This window comes from Hydra vulgaris, chromosome 12 (assembly GCF_038396675.1).
Source record: "Hydra vulgaris chromosome 12, alternate assembly HydraT2T_AEP".
Classification (NCBI taxonomy): Eukaryota; Metazoa; Cnidaria; class Hydrozoa; order Anthoathecata; family Hydridae; genus Hydra; species Hydra vulgaris.
Window position 1 is genome coordinate 65448441 of NC_088931.1, and position 18819 is coordinate 65467259.

An 18819-nucleotide genomic window follows, 5' to 3' on the forward strand; every position below is an offset into this window, starting at 1 on the left:
AAATTAACAGAGATTCTATAGAAATTCTATAAAATTCTATAGAATTCTATAGTCCAAGTGTTCCAAAAGTTTATAGAAATTCTGTAAAACTTTTTTTCCTCGGTGAAAACCCGCTATAGCAAGTAAAGGGAATATATAGTTTAATGCAAAGAGATCCATATTGTGCATCAAGTTTCTTATTTAATTAATTTTTTATTAAAATTATAAACTTAGACTTTTCATGATATGGGTTTATAGAAATGAGTGACTAAATAAATAGACAACGCAACGCTGCTTTTAAAATAACAAATGTTTTTATTAAACATATAATAAATCCTCTAACTATATAAACAAGAGTTATTAAATTTTAAAATGTAATTTTTCTAGCTTTTTTGTCCGCGAAATCTCTTATCAAACTAGAAAAATCTAAATTTTCAGCTATTTCTTGCTCGATTGATAGCATAGATAGAGAATTAAGTCGATCTTGCAACATGGTATTTCTTAAATATGTTTTGATTAACTTCAGTTTAGAAAAACTACGTTCTCCTCTAGCAACAGTAACAGGTATTGTAAGAAGAATGCGCAGAACAATCCATGTATTTGAATATAACTCTTGTAGACAATGTTTTTTAATAAAATTCAGTACAAAAAGTGGTGTCATCTCTTTTGGAGTTATTTCATTTTCAACATTGCCTAATTTATCTTTAATAAAAAACTGCACACTTATTAGTTCGTCGCATAGCAAAGCACCATCAATTTCTGATTTTGTATTTACAGTTAATTTTTCTTGTAATTGTTTACACAATTTTAAAAGTTCATTCTTGATGGGCAAATTATCCAAATTAAATAAAAAACTCCATATATTTACATATTCATTAAGTTGTTCAAATCTTTCATTTATTGACGACAGACATGTATCTAATAAAGAGTTAAAAAATGTCACTTCAAGTTTCTTCTCGGGATTTTGAATTGGTTCGTCAGCAGCATTTTCATCATAATGACGTTTCACTCGTCGCACTCTTTTAAGCGGCTTAAATATGGGATCGATGTTTAAATCTTCAGCTAACTCTTTGACATCAACCGTTGCTTGTTTAAAGCCAAACATTCTGTAATTTTCCAAAAATGTGATGCATTTTTTCAACATTTCAGCGCACTGTACTAGATCCATGTCTTTGGCTTGCATTGCTTTACTAACAACGTTTATTTGGAATAGTACATTGTACCATGCAATTAAAGAAACTAAAAAACTATAGTCTTTTAATTGTTCTGCTAATGTTTGCGCTTCGTGTGCAATATCGGGAGTTTTGGTTTCAGTTTCATATATAGTAATTAAAGCATCATGTACGCTGCTTATTTGGTATCGGATGGCTTTCCGATACCAAATAAGCAGCGTCTCAATGAACGATTATGAGACACTCTTATCGAGTGTCTCATAATCGTTTAAGAGTGAAGTTTGTTGTATGACTAAGTAAAACATTCCAGCGTGAAGTTGATGCAGAAAAAAATGTGAATAATCTTTGTATTATGCCAAAAACGTTAATGGAATTTAGTGAAGACTGCGCTGCGTCACAAATAACCAAATTGAGAGATTGACTTCCACATGGAAGGTAAAAAGCCAAAGGATTCAAATCTGATATTCGCTTTTGTAGACCTATTTTTTTACCTTTCATATTTGCACCGTTATAACCTTGCCCTCGACAAAGGCATATATTCAGTCCAAAATCTTTTAAAGCTCCAATTATGATTTCTGTTAAACCAAGACCTGTCGTGTCGTTAACATTCAAAAACCCAAGAAAGTGTTCATTTATTTTTATAGGATATTCTGATATATTTACAATTCTAATCGTTAGCGAGAGCTGTTCTTTGTGAGATACGTCAGGAGTGCAGTCAGCAATATTAGAATAATATGTACTTTTTAGAGCTTTGGATATAATTACGTTGGTTAATTTTGATGCCATTATATCTATCATATCATTTTGAATGGTTTTTCCACAGTAATGATCAGAAATATCTCCTTAAAGAGCTAGCGTGACGTGGTTTAACATGATAGGATCAAATTGAGCGAGTAATTGTACCAAACCTAAAAATTTGCCGTTATTAACTGCATACAATTTGTCAGAAGAATCTCTGAAAGCCATATTATTTGTTGCCAAGTAATGTTCATCAATCGTTGGCCAATTATTTGTTGCCAAAGTAATGTTCATCAATCGTTCAAGAACACTTTGCCACCTTAAACTCTCCTTTTCGATTAGTTTTTGTTCTTGTTTATCAATAACTTCACCAACTTTCATTCGTATTTCTGTCTCAATCCATAGTTGATAAACATTTCTGTGTGACTACTATTTTCGTGAATTTTTAATGCTTCTGTTAAATTCTTCCATTTATTGAATCCATTTCCGTTTAACTTTAAGTTCATGTTGAAATCAAAAAGTTTGCAGCAAAAACAAAATACCGCATCTTTAGAAACTGAGTACACAAGCCAACGTCGTGAAATAACCTCACAATTTGAAAGTTTTCGGTTGTAATAAGCATTTGAAAAATTTCGTCTTCTATTATCGCGTGGATATGTGTCCAAATTCACTTGTATTGCACCTATATTAATTACATAATCAACAAATTGAATGTTGCGATGAATTGGCCACAAACCACAGTTTGAGTAATCGATTGCTGTTTCTTTGGTGCGATCATTTACATTACCATCTTGGCCATCATCATTTTGGTTATCGATATCTTTTTCATCGTAGTGAAAATTTCCAACTGATACTATTCCGTCTTCTTCATCGCTGGTTGATGTATCACTAAGTACATGCGCAACATTTTCTCCTTCCTTTATTTTATTACAATCACTATTTTCCGATGTAAAATAATTTTCAAGTTTTTTATAATTTTTCTTCAAATTATCAACTTCTTCTGCTTTACGTTTTCTGTATTGAGCACCAGATGGTTTCTTATTATTATGAGTTTTAAAAACATTTTTTTCTTTATTATGAGTACTCTCCATTGATTGCTGCTGACAGTTTCTATTTGTCTAAAATTTTAAAATAAAAAATTACTTGCAAGCTAATAATTCATAAACAATTTCATTATTTATACTTACCTGCTTTTTATTACCGCAAAATTTCAAAACTTGACAAAAACTGAATTTGAATCACAAATACAACTTTAAATTTCTTCTACAAATTAATAAACAACGCGCTCGCAACTCGTACCGAAAGCAACGTTTAAAATTTAAACTTTAAATAGATGGAACGCAAATTATTTGGCGCCGAGAAAGATAGAAGTAAAAAAATGAATTTAAGTCACAAAATATATGCTATGATTGAAACACTTTTAATCAAATTATTAATTTTGCATCAAGAATTTTTAACAGTGTAATAATACAATAAATAAATTATTTAAAGAAATTATTTTTATAAAAAAAAAAAACATTCGAAAAAATTTAGGTTGACTTATTTTTTCTATTTATTATATTGTTAAAGTTTGCATACAACGTTTGGCGCCCCAGTTTCCGCCCCCCCCCAAGGCCGGCACTGTATATATATATATATATATATATATATATATATATATATATATATATATATATATATATATATATATATATATATATATATATATATATATATATTTATACAGGACCGCCGAGAGCCGTCACATCTATATTATAGATGAAGAACTTTTAATTTTTTTAAGTACCTTCCTTTCATTCGGCGCCCCTAGGATATTTGCCACCCGGGACGAATTGTCTCTCTAGCCCCCTTTCTTTTGGCAGCACTGTATATATATATATATATATATATATATATATATATATATATATATATATATATATATATATATATATATATATATATATATATATATATATATATATCTTTTTAAAACTACTGTGTATGGAAAAAACTTTTTGACTACGATGCAAGACTAAGTGTATATATATATATATATATATATATATATATATATATATATATATATATATATATATATATATATATATATATATATATATATATATATATATATATATATATATATATATATATATATATATATACATATATAATATATATATATACAAAAATATATATATATATATACAAATATATATATATATACAAATATATATATATATATATTATATATATATATTTGTATATATATATTATATATATACAAATATATATATATATAATATATATATATATATATTTGTATATATATATATATTTGTATATATATATATATTTGTGTATATATATATATATATATATATATATATATATATATATATATATATATATACACTTAGTCTTGCATCGTAGTCAAAAAGTTTTTTCCATACACAGTAGTTTTAAAAAGACCGCTAATAAACCAGACCAAAAAAAGTTTAAAATCATAAATAATTTTTTTTATTAATGATAAAAAGGCCCCGGCACCCCTTCCTCCGTGTCGTCGGTCCAGGCTGTAAGATAGTCGACGAAGCAGCACTCCTTTATAGCAGCAGGCTATAAGATAGTCAATAAATGTATTTTTTATTTTTTAAATGTATTTAAAAAAAACAAAAACTCTATTAATTAAAAAAACTTTCTTGTCATTATTATTGCGGTTTTAAAAAAAAACGATAAAACTTAATGTACTTCCGCATTATTTCAACTTTTAGACAACATTAGAATGTAGCTTAATTGTTGAAGTCGTTAAAATTTTATTTATTAAGACTTTTTTTAAACCATAAGTCCCTTTCAACTACGAGATAAGGATATATATATATATATATATATATATATATATATATATATATATATATATATATATATATATATATATATATATATATATATATATATATATATATACATAAATGTATGTATTGAATTAATGATTGTTTTACAGAGGAGGATAAGTCACAGTACCATCTAGAGTATATAATATTAAAAAGTATTGAAAACTGCTGATATAGAATTATTGAAATTTTAAGAAAAAATTGTTAAATATATCACTTTGACATTTTATTAAATCATACTTAGAAATGATGTCATTTTCTTAAATAATAGTTGGTTCGTTGACACTTTTTTTTTAAGGGTACTTTAAGTCAACCTTTTACTTGTTGTTTTACAGTATACAGGGTCAAAATTATATTGTTTTCCACTCAGTGAGCACAGGACCAAAAAAAGACGTCTTTTAAACGTTCAAAAGACGTACAAAACGTTTTTTGAACGTTCAAATTTTTCAAAAAGTTTTGAAAAAAAACTTTTTGAAAAATTTGAGCTACTGATTGTGTTATGTATCTTAGAATAATGTTTTTCTTTTTTTTTATGCGAATGAGCATTTAACTAAAAATTTACGGCTCTTAGAAGTTTACGACTCTTCTCTTGCTAATGTTGCTTATCTAGCTAGAGACGGCATCGAACTACAAACCTCCTGGTTCTGAACCAAAACTCTACAAATCTACCATATTGAGACTTAAATAAGTAAAAAAGTTGCAGCAAAAGCATGAGAAAATACTTTTTTATGTCTAAAATTTTTATTTCTTTAAATCTTTTAATCTTAAAACTCAATAATGTGGAGATAGAACAAGATAATTCTAACCTCGAGAAGAGTAAACAAGTAACAACTTAAACCAGCCGCATTTACCTGACGTCAATGTTGCCGCAAATTTGATACACTATTTACAATCTTTAAATAAATATAACATGACAGTTATTGTTAAACACATCTTAAGTTCTTTTTCTATATTGTAAAACTTTTATTTACTTGCGCTTTAAATCGATAATAAATGGGCTTGTGCCACACGCGAGCGTGTGAATTCCAACCTCACGTTTAGGATCAAACACCACACTTCAACACTTAAAGCGCTACAGCCATCTTTGTGTGCGGGCGCGATACTATTTTTTCCATTCAGATAAAAGCTCATTAAGATTTGAATTTAAAATTTCAGATATTTGAAACATCTAAATTCTTAATACTATTTAATAGTAAATTATTTAATACTTTTCTGTTCCTGCGCTTACGCTATTTTAATTAAAATAAAAGTTCTTCGTGAAAGCCATTCGCGTCTAAATTACTAGAAAACTTTACTTAAAATAAAAGTTTGACTTTTAAATAAAAACTTATAATTATGTAGCTTAAATAGGTTTAGCGTTTGAGGAATACTAATTTTAGATAAGATTGTTCTATTTTAAATTATTAAAATACAACATGCCAACACATATATTTAGTCGGTTATGTCAAATTTATATTCAACTGGAAACAAGCCAGAATCATGAATGAGTTAAAGAAAAAATTAATTATATAGTATCTTTACGATTCAACTCAAAAATCCTCTCCAAGAATGAAATACAGTGTCAGTTGTATATAGTACTTTAAAATTGTTTACTTTACACAGTCCATGGTAAAATGTAACGTCAAATTTTCATTGGTTTTTATTTGTTTTTTGCAAACGACAGTCGGTATTTGTATGTTTGAAAACTCTACTATTTACTACTATTTATAAAACTTACTATTTCAATGTTTTTATTTTAATTTGTAATTTCTTTTTTATTTTCTCTAAATATTAAAAATACTAATAATACTTTAACATATACTTTCTAAATATAAAGTACTAATAATATTTTAACAAATAAAAGAGTTTCCTTTTTTTAAATTTAAGTATGATAAAAAAAATTTAAAACTTTTAAAAATGATAATAAAAATTACTTTACTTCTTTGGATTCAAGCTGTATTGATTGATGCTCTTCAACTACCAACTTTTCTTTGGGATCCTAGAAATAAAATGTAGGTATATATTTTTATTCTGATTATGCAATTTTTAAAAATATTGTTTAAAAATGAATGTTCTAATTTAGTATTCCAATAAGATTCAATTAATTGTTTATTTCACTTTACAGTATATATGCAAAGCTAGGAACAGTCAAAAACAGTTATAAACTGAGAAGAATGTGACAACCTACAATGACTCACAATAACTTTATTGAAATATATAAAATATATAGGTAACATGAGACTGATGATATTACTGTTATAATAATGATTGTAATACCAGTAATAGTAAGCAGTGATGGATTCCTGAGTTTTCGGTGTGTGTGTGGGGGGGGGGGGGTGCATACCCCCTCCCTGGATCCATCACTGATAGTAAGAAATAATTAAAAGTAATAATAGTTCTTGCAATAATGGTAATGATAGATAATAAGATAAAATAAAAGTAACACTAATTATAACTAATAAAATAAATAATAATAATCACAATCATATAATAAATTATATTAATAAAAATAATAATAATAATATTGAAGATAATAATTAAATTAATAATAATAATATAATAATAATAATAGCAATAATAATAATAACAATAATAATAATAGTAATAACAATAATAACAATAATAATAACAATATTGGAAATAATATTAGCAAAAGTAATAATAGTAAAAATAAAAATAATAATAGTAACAATAGTTGTTTACTGAAAATACTGCAACACCAATAACAACAACATTAGCGTAAGATGAGTTCTAAAAGAAAAATCAAAAACAACAGCACTAGCAATATTAATAATATTTCCAGTCCTGGATTTACCTATAGGCCAATGTCTAGAGTCCCACAATTTTGGGGGCCCAAAATTGGTACAAATAAGGTTTTAATTTGCTAGGGTTTCTTGAGTCTTATTTTTAAAAATATAATTTTTATGATCTTTTTCTTTTCTTTTTTTTTTTTAATTTAAGGAGAATTTTATTAAATTTTACTTGAATTTCAAGTTGAATTGGTCTTTACTTTAAGAATAATTTTACTCTTAAGTTTATTAAAATGTTATACAAGATTCTATTTATCCAGATGTTTCTGAATCATTTGTCAAACATTGTGACTTGGACATCAACATAAATAATGACATTGGCTTATGAGAGACTCTTCCCAATGACAGTATTTTATTTTGAATTTCTCAAGAGCCAAAATGTATTTAGTAAATGAACAGATTTTCAAGAATCAGAACAGGTGTACAAGGTTCACAATTGCTTTTATTCAAAGTTGTTTCACACATGCCAAAAACAAAATGGTGAAATTTACTTGCAAGCAAATGGAAAAATGTTCTGCTTTATATATCAAATTCTGAAGATTTCAATTTTTTGTCACAACATACTGGACAGAAGTCTCGAAGAAAAAACTAAAAAAGAACAATAATATTGGAAAATGGTTTTAAATTGTGTGGTTGTTGTGATTTGTACTTTAGTTATAGAAAGATTAGCAAAAAGTTTAACAAGTTATGTAGAAAACTTTTTTGAATTTCTTGATTTGATAACAAAATTTCCTCCATTCCTCTCAGAACACATTAAAAATTATGGTCACATTGGTTATTATTAGTTTTAAGTTATTTTTAAGTTTATCTTGTCATTTCACATTTTGTATACAAAAGTATTATTATTATATATGCATTAAATTGAAAAACAACTTTTATATAAAATAATGAAATAAAAAATTGTATTTTTATGTTCAAATGTAAAAATTTTATTTTTATTTTTAATTTGTATTTTCATGTTCAGCCCTGAATATTTCAGATTATATAATAATATTGTGATGAGAACATGTTCAGAGTAATAATACACAAGATAAAAAGTGAAGGTTTAAGAAAAGAATAAATGTCAAAAAAATCATACAGATGTTTTATTGATAAAAGCTTTATCTTTATTTTGATGACAGCAAATTTCTTCAACACATCATCAAAAAAAACTTTTTTTTTTTTTAAATTGAACAAATAAAAAAAAAAAAAGTTTTTTTAATACACTAGGAATATATCTTTTACATAGGAGAATACATTGCCAAACTATTAAAAATCCAAATTTTTACTCTCTCTGGTTTTTAATATACCAACACTGGTATATTAAAAATCAGAGAGAGCACAGTAAAAATTTAGATTTTTAATAGTTTGGCAATGTATTCTCCTACATAAAGCCGGATATCTGGCAACCCTAAAAAAAAAAACTTAATTTAAAAAATTAAATTTTAAATTAAGTTTTAAGTTTCTTAGTTTAAAAATGTTTGAACAGTTATTGGTTGAGGTGTGAATAAAAATATTAAAATTTACAGAACTCATTTAACTTATTTGCGTTATAAATTGCAACATACATTGATAATTTACATTACATAAATTTATAACTTATATAAAATTATAGTTTATTTAAATTTATAGTTATAAATTTATACTATAAATATAACTAAAGTTATATTTATAGTATAAACTATGTTTGGGTTTATTCTTTTATACATATTATGTTCTACCTAAAACTTAATAATTGATATTTATACATCTACCTTCAATTCTCCTTACTTGTCTATCACCCTACATACAATTAACATTTTTAAGGCATTTTAAATTACCCTTTACACTTGCAGTACTTTTAATAATAGTGGTTAATAAACTATGAGATAATATTAGATCTGGTTTATACATAGTGTATTGTTAAAAATTAATAAATAATCTTATTATAGATTGAATATATTTATTTAATTGTTAACTTGTTTTCAAATAATTTACATTCATAGTTATGTAATATTACAATAATAAATATTGCAGTTTTGCTGGTGATCTATGTGAAGGAAAATATGCAAAAATCTCAGTGAATTACGAAGCTACAATTTATTTTACTTGTCCACATGAAGCACTTTGTAGTGATGTTATTGAAGGGGAGTCAAACAATGCGAAATCTATGTATGAGAATATGTATCTTGTTTCTAAAGAAGAATTTGACAACTGTGACGTAAAGGAAAACCAAGTACCGGTATTATTGTGTGACAGTCCTGAAGATTCTTCAGTTATTAAATTCGCAAGTTTCTATATCTTTGATGTTAAATCAAGTCTTCGAATTTCATTTAAAGATAATACAACCTATTATTTTGTTGGTAATATTAAAATATTAAATTTTTTATTTATACTATGTTAAATATTTAAAATAAGATAACAAATACTAATATAAGTACTAATTTTATGTCTCAGATAACTAATTAATGTTGTGGAATACAAGCTTTACTTTGTGTTTATCTTTACATCAATGTACTGTATCATATGCTGTACTGTATTTATGCGGTAGTGGTGTAGTGGTAAAGGGCTCGCTTCATAAGCGGGAGGTTCCGAGTTCAATCCCCACCACGTCCCTGGTAGTACCGCGCTCAACTTGTTTCTCCGCGCAGCGGCCTTGTTTGTCAAGGTTTGTGTTTCGGAGTTATAGAGTTGAGAGAGGGTTATAACCACTATTAAGTAACCTCCTCATCTGTAGTGGCTTTATCGGCCTTGAGGAGGTGAATAAAAAAAAAAAAAAAAAAACAAAAAAAAAAATCATACATACAGTATTATTGTAAAAAAGGATTTAGATAACAAGATCAAAAATGTGGATAATAAAACCACCAAGGTAATATAATTCAAAGTTTTTCCACAAAAATAGCAAGGAAAATATATATATATATATATATATATATATATATAGATATATATATATATATATATATATATATATATATATATATATATATATATATAAATTAGTAAAAAACACTTATCTAACTGTTATCTTCTACTTTAAGTTTCACCATTGCTGGATCATCAGGAAGAGTTACTAAATCTCAAAAAAATTCAATTTATAGAAAAAAATATTTTTCAGGAAGTTATAAATTTTTATAAAAAAAATTTTTATAAAAAATTACTAATTTTTTTTGTTAACAGGAAGTTACAGAAAGTAATTATTAAATAATTTTCTTTGGAATGGGAATAGTTTAATTTGGTCATTTGTTTTTATAATTTTTTAAGAGTTATTTATTTTCGTGCCTACATTTAGAAATTAATTCAGATTTTTTATTTAATAAATTTTCTTGATTTAAATGAGTAATTCTTTCGAATTTTTCTTGCAAACATAGCATACATTTTTTGGAAATGTTATTATAGGCAGGGGCAGATTTTAGAATAGACCATTGTAAATTAAAATTTTTCTTTTTTTCTTTTAAATCCCAAATATATTTTGACAGCATAGTCTCTTTTGAATATTTTTTGTGTTTAAATGATTGTTTGTGGTTGGCATAACGTTTTTTCCATTCCCCCTCGGTTAAGCCAATATATTGTTTATCAGGGTTATTTTGTGAGGAAACAATGCACTTGTAAATTATATTTTTCAAAAAGCATTTTCCATTTAGAGGGCAATCTATTTTTTGTTTACAATTACAATAATCAGTGTTTTTTTCTTTTATATGTTCATTTTTATTAATTAACGCATAGTTGTGGCCTTTTATAATTCTTTCTAATTTTTTTGTACAACTATAACTTATTTTAATGGTATTTCTGTTAAAAATCTTATGTAATTTATTAGAGGGAGGAAAATGTTTGTCTACTAATTTTAGAAAAATTTTACCTGGGGGTTGAACCAAATTATGTTTCTATTTCTATTATGCTTTTTTGCAATTTTCTTTTCAAATTTTAGCTCGAAATTTTGAAAGCCACTTTTTTTATGGGCATCTTCATAAACGCGTTTAGAGGAGTTAAAAATATTTTCATTAGAAGAGTTTTGGTTTAGCCTATTGTTAATTGAAATTGGAATTTGTTTTAGAATTTGAGGGGGATGGTTCGAATTCACATTAATATACAATAATTCGTCATTAGGTTTTTTGTAGGGCTTATAGGAACTTTCTGAGAGGTTAAATGTGACATCAAGAAAATTCACTATTTTTAAATTTATATTTATTTCAATTTGGAAGCCAATATTTTTAAAAACTTTAATAATATCTTTTCTAATTTTATTGAGTTGTGGCCCTGATTTTTTATGCATTTATTATTAAACCGTCGTCGCGATAAAGACCTAATTGATTAATTTGGATTATTTTAGCTAGGGTATTTAAAATATATAAACCTACAAATTTGCAAATTTCTGCTCCGTCGTAACTTCCCATTGTTACATCAAAGCATTCGTGTGTGGTTTTTTTCTTCCACGTTTCCTTATCAAAATAGAGTAAATTTTTTCTGCAGTGCTTAATTATACGGATAGTGTCCTCAGTAATTTCTAACTGGGATTTTCCAAATTCTATTGTTATATAACAATAGAATTTGGAAAATTATGCATGTATGTATGTATGTATGTATGTATGTATAGTTTGACATCTAAATATATTGTTTGTGGTAAAAAATGGTTCTTAAAAGCTCTTTTTGTTTAAAAAGACAAAATCAAGTACACTTCATGTAAAAACCATTAAATTTAATTGAGGAAACTCATAAAGTTGTATCGTTTTTCAAAAAACCATTAAAGTGCAAGTTAATAGATTTTAATGTTTTTATAAACATCCAGAATGTTTTTATTTTAAAAAAATAAATAGAAATATTCTGAATTTTTTTAATTTTTATTTCTTTATTGTTTACATACATCGACTGATAAATAGGTAGAACATGCAAGCAGTGCTGCTAGATTGACTGACAAATAAGTAAATATGCGTGAATTGCTGCTATATCGACTGACAAATAGATAAACATGCGTAAGTGCTGTCACATCAACTGACAAATAGGTAGAACATGCTAAGAGTGCTGCTACATCTACTGAGGGTTTTGGTTTAGGCCGGCAATCTATCAATTAAAAAAAAGTTTTTAAATCTCTTCCGGTCTTCTAAAAATTTTTTTTAAAACAACATAAAGTTTACATTTTGTGGTAAAAAGTCGAACAAGCAAGAGTATATATATATATATATATATATATATATATATATATATATATATATATATACATATATATATATACATATATATATATATATATATATATATATATATATATATATATATATATATATATATATATATATATATATATATATATATATATATATACACACACATATATACATACAGTGGTTAAAGAATAGGGAAACATATATATATATATATATATATATATATATATATATATATATATATATATATATATATATATATATATATATATATATATATATATATATATATGTATATGTATACAAATATATAGGTTGGACATAAAAAAAAATTAAAAAATGAGACCAGATATTTTTTAATTAAAAGGTTGGCTGCTCTAGCCAAACCCTCAGATGATCTAACAGCACTCCTCGCATATTCTACCTATTTCTCAGTTAATGTAGCAGCATTCCTCACATGTTCTACCTATTTGTCAGTCAATGTAGCAGCACTCTTTACATGTTTTACCTGTTAGTAAGTGGTTTTATGTACACTAAAATAAAAAATAAAATAAAACAAGTAAAATTAAAAAATAAAAACAATATAAAACATTAAAAAAATAAAAAACAAACAGATTCTTCATTAAAAGTGTGGATTTTTGACATAATTTAGAAAACAGTTGTTTTGCAATTAAATTAATGGTTTTAACTTTTAGATAACACGGAAGGGTTGGGCGAAAGTCAAAAGTAATTAAAAGTGATGTAATTTGTTGTCAAAAGAATCATTTTTGTACCTTCCATACTCTTAAAGTCAACAATTTATATAACTATAGACGGTTTCTTGCAAAAGTTTAAAATCAGCTAAGTATTTTTTAGGTAAATCCATAATTTATTGAAAATGCCATACACATATGGCATACACAAAGCTAAGATTTAATAAATGTTATATACATACACATGTATGTATATAACATAAATTAAATCTTAGCTTTGTGTATGTCATTTTCAATAAATTATGGGTTTAGTTAAAAAATACTAAACTGGTTTTAAACTTTTATTTATATATATAGTCTTGCATGGTAGTCGAAAAGTTTCTTCCATAAACTGTAGTTTTAAAGAGAGCGCTAATAAACCAGACCAGAAAAAAATTAAATAATTAAATAATTTTTTTTTTAAATGATAGACTGCCTACCATAACCAAACCCTCAGTTGATGTAGCAGCACTTTGTTGTGAGTCAGGCTATAAGATAGTCGATGTAGCAACACTCCCTTGTAGCAGCAGGCTATAAGATAGTCAATGTAGTAACACTCCATGCATATTTAAAAAAAATATTTTTAAAAAACAAACACAAAAACACTATTAATTAAAAAAAGCTTTCTAATCATTATTATTGCAGTTTTTAAAAAAATGATAAAACTTAATGTATTTCCGCATTAATTTAATTGTTTTAACTTTTCAATGACAATAAAATGTAGCTTAATTGTTGAGGTAGCAAATTGTTAAAAGAGACTTTTTTTACATTAAAAGTCTCTTTCGACTACGATATATATATATATATATATATATATATATATATATATATATATATATATATATATATATATATATATATATATATATATATATATATATATATATATGTATATATATATATATATATATATATATATATATATATATATATATATATATATATATATATATATATATATATGTTACTAAATTTAAATAATAAATCAATAAAAATTAATGAGTTGTGGTTATAAGTTATTGAAGTATGATATAATTAAAAAAAATTTTTTTTAGCAACATCAGATGGTAAAAAAAATGGGATAACCAAATTAAAAGGTGGTAGGTGCAAAGAAAACAACATGAGGCTAGCCATGTATGTACGAGGTATGTATCCATAAGTTTATGTACAAAATATGTATATTTAAAATGTTTATTTAAATGTTGCATTTGTTTAAATAAAACATTTTTCAGCTCGAGGTTTTTTCAATTTAAGATTTGTTATTGCATATTATGAGAGAGTAAAGTCGTACGCTTAAAAAGCAGAACTTTTCTAATAAAAATTTTTAACTCCATGCAAAACCTTTTTTAGCTTTGCAGTATTTCAACAAGCAAAGCAAGAATCCAATAGACTTTTTTAAGCTAATTGTTACAAATAAGCTTATAAAAAATATGGTATAAGAAATTAATTGCATTACAACCCAAGTCAGCAAATAGCATCTGCCTTGAAGAAGATATTTTTGGAAAGCAATAAATATATGATAGTTTCTTGGAATTCTTCTTTATATATTGATGTGTCAAATTGTCTTTCTCTATATGGATGTGTCAAGTTGTCTTTGTTTAAACACAACTGGTCCTAGTCTTTGAGCACTACTAGTCCTACTACTGATCCTAGTAAAGTATTTAAAAATTTGACTTATTCAGAATATTATCACAAAATAAATTTAAACTATTGCATGTTACTGCATCTGGCATTTATAGACAATGAAGATTCAGGTGGTGGATGCTTGCATATGATTATAGAACTTCTCGATAACTTGAGTAATACAATTTACAATATTGGACAACTTGTATTTAGACAATATAAATATAAAAGGCATAAGTATTTTGTTAAATTGTATTAACTTTGCAATTCAGATGTTGTAATAAAGGTAAAAATGTTGTGGCAACTCCTGACACTTTTTGGGTCACATAGGAACTATTGTTTTTAAGTTAATGAAGAACTTTCTTGGAATCCTGTCAAGAGGCAAATTAAGCGATTCTTAATTGTGATAGGCGAAAGCCATTTAGTGGTCTTGAAAGTATATTATTTGAAGTTTATTGAAATTCATGATTGCTAATTTTTATATTTTTATAATTCTAGGTAAAGGTTTTTATGAAAAAAAAGTTTCATTAATAAAATAAAATCGAAACTTCATTTGAGATCACAAACAAATCATATCAGGAATTTATTAGGCTAACAAAATAGTATTGTATTATAACTGCTTAGGAGAATCAACTAGGTGGTATTAAAAAGTTGTTTGATTTTTTTGTATTTGATGCATACTGCATTAGTTGCAAATATGGCATTGATAAAATAATCCCCTTCCTCAGTTTTGAGAAATCGTTATTACTGATTTATTGAGTGGATGAATACTTAAATGATGTTATCTCTTAAATCAACAAAAATAACCTCAATCACTTGTCTGCAATACCACCAAATAATAAAATGATAAAAGTGCCCACGAAATCATGTCCAGCTTTCTCCAAAATAAAGTATTAGAAACCATGCTATGAATGTTTTCAGCAGTCTTCATTTTGTGCAAATGTTTCAAAAAATATCATGTAAAAGTATAGCTTTGTAATATATATTTTAAAGAAATACTTTTATCTTTTTTTAGTTTTTTTTTATCTTTATCTTTATTTGCATTTAAATTAGAGTTTTGAAAGTAACTAAGTTACTTTATTTATATAATTTACTTTGGGTTTAAAGCAAAAATATCTTACATAACCAAACAAGTTTAAATAAGAAAAGTATATAACTTAACAAAAACAATTTTAAATAAGAAAAAAATAAGACTTAATAAAGCCAAACATGTTTAAATGAATGTTAGTAAAAAAATTTATACAAGCAATTGACAGTCAGCGTCTGCTTACCATAAGTATCTTGTAGTTAGCAGCAAAAAACTAAATATTACAGAATTTTGTATGTACAAAATTCTGTAAAATTTTGTGCAAAAGTATTTTTGCACAAAATTTTACACTGTGTTTATATATATATATATATATATATATATATATATATATATATATATATATATATATATATATATATATATATATATACATATATTTATATATGTATATATATATATATATATATATATATATATATATATATATATAATTTTTTTTTTTAATGATAAAAATATGCTAAAAAAGTTTTAAAACTAATTAAATTAAATTTAGTTATTAATAAAATAAACAACTTTTTTAAAATATTTTTAAAATCTTAAATTTCAAAGTCAAATCTCATAGGATAAAAACCAAAAGTAACAATTTTCGAATTGAAAGATCATAAGTAAAAAAAAAAAAATTCTTTATGGCCAAACTTTATATCGGCAATCTTATTACAGAACACTGTAAAAGAACATTCATCAAGGAATTTCACGCCACTTTAATGTTGTGAACATGGTCAGAATGGGAATCAAATCTCGGACCTCTTGATTTTAAAGCTTTAACCACTGAAAGCATAATTTGTCATATATATATATATATATATATATATATATATATATATATATATATATATATATATATATATATATATATATATATATATATATATATATACTTATGTCATATATTTTATATATGGCATATGTTTATATTAAATAAACATATTTAAACAAAAAAATAAAATGAAAAAATAAATTGATTTTTAATCTCCAATAAGCAAAAAATATATGTATATTGTTACTGAATCCATTAGAATTCCCTGACTTTTCCATGGTATTTGCAAAATTTAATAAATTCCCTGACTTTTTAACGTTTAGAATTTCCCTGACTTTTCCAAAATTTCCATGTTGCTGGCCACCCTGATGGGTCTTATAATATCCAGACCCATTATACCCAGACCTGACCATATTCTTAACTAATGCCGTTAAGAACTTTTAAATTGCGCAAATTATTTGATTTATTACTAGATATATATATGCAAAAACATATAGGATAAAAATATATGACACATATCCCTGACTTTTCCAAAATTTCTAACAACCTGGAAATTTTGGAAAATTCAGGCAAATTCTAAACTATGTTAAAAAGTCAGGGAATATATTAAATTTTGCAAATACCATGGAAAAGTCAGGGAATTCTAATGGATTCAGTAACAATACACATATATATTTTTTGCTTATTGGAGATTAAAAATCGAATCATTTTTTTTTTAATATTTCATTTTATTTTTTTTGTTCAAAAATGTTTATTTAAAGTAAACAGTTTTTAAGAAAACTTTTATTATTTGGGTAAAGTTGTGTGAGTTTTATTTGTTGCTTTTTATTGCTACATTTGTTAAACTTTGGTAATTCAGGAAAATTTAATTTTAGTCAAGGAAAATGAAATCAAAATTGTCTTGCCACCCTGGGTATACATTGCATCAACTTTTAGTTTTAAGATAAACAAGGCATCTAATTTAAACTAAAATATCATGAACATATTAAATCTTATAACCTAATTTAAATATGTGAATAATATATGAATATGCTGTACATGTTGTTAAGCATCATGTTATGTTTATAAGTATTTTTTTCCTTTATGTTAACTCTCTGTGAGTGGATTTATTGTGAACCATTTCCTATTTAGGGCAACAAGATAACAGCCCAATTAATGAACATATGTGTTATGAACCCAAGAAATTCGTAAGTTTATTGAAAACTGATTCCCCAATCACTACAGCCGCATCTGTATTGAAATCTTTTCAACTGCAACCTGAAGCTTTTCTTAAAACCACTCAATTTTCTAGTCCAAATACAGAGCCTTCTGATGAAAAAACTAAAATTTTTTCTTATGAAAACACATATAAAAATCCAGTTCGTGAACAAATAAAAGGAAATCCCAGTACAGATTCAAAAAGTCATATTTGGTATAATGTATTATATGGGTTTGTTGGGTTTATTGTGGGGATAGTTATTACAATCTTCATTATTAAAGTAAAGAAGTCTTGGACAGAGAAAAGGTAATTTTAAATTTTTATTATTTTGATAAAGCATGTTGCATACCATGCTGCTAGTGGTTAAAGCATTTCCAAGTAAAATGGCGTTTTATAAAGTATATTTTTAAAAATTTTTTTACAATGTGCTTTATCCAACTTTTTATTTTTTAGTCTTTCTCAACCCAAAGCTGTATGCCCAGAGATTTGTAAAGGAAAAGATAATAAAACTGAAACAATAAATCCGGACAATCAAACCCAGCTATTGTTTAGCGATAATCAGGCATATCGGCGTTCTACTGAAGGTAATCCACTAATCGAAAAATTGCCATTTTCTAATGAAAATGATTGTGTCATTCTCGTAACTAAGTAAATAGAAATTAAATTTTTTATCTTTTTTTTAATTTATGTTTTATTGCATAAAATATAAATACTTCATCCCCATTTTTTTACTGTGACATACAAATACT

General features: G+C 25.3%; 3 protein-coding genes across 3 annotated transcripts; 1 reads left to right on the forward strand and 2 right to left on the reverse strand.

Moving 5' to 3' along the window:
• Positions 1 to 271: 271 nt before the first annotated feature.
• On the reverse strand, positions 272 to 1162 carry LOC136088930 (zinc finger MYM-type protein 1-like). Its single transcript, XM_065814145.1, has one exon. The coding sequence runs from the start codon at positions 1160 to 1162 to the stop codon at positions 347 to 349; it is 816 nt and encodes a 271-aa protein (XP_065670217.1). The 3' UTR covers positions 272 to 346.
• Positions 1163 to 2266: 1104 nt separating this feature from the next.
• LOC136088278 (zinc finger MYM-type protein 5-like) lies at positions 2267 to 2980 on the reverse strand. Its single transcript, XM_065811967.1, has one exon. It carries the CDS (start codon positions 2978 to 2980, stop codon positions 2267 to 2269), a length of 714 nt encoding a protein of 237 aa, XP_065668039.1.
• Positions 2981 to 6593: 3613 nt separating this feature from the next.
• On the forward strand, positions 6594 to 18748 carry LOC101241625 (ephrin-4-like). Its single transcript, XM_065814146.1, has 5 exons — positions 6594 to 6753; positions 9547 to 9872; positions 14458 to 14547; positions 18004 to 18376; positions 18524 to 18748. Exons 1-5 carry the CDS (start codon positions 6659 to 6661, stop codon positions 18720 to 18722), a joined length of 1083 nt encoding a protein of 360 aa, XP_065670218.1. The 5' UTR covers positions 6594 to 6658; the 3' UTR covers positions 18723 to 18748.
• Positions 18749 to 18819: the final 71 nt, after the last annotated feature.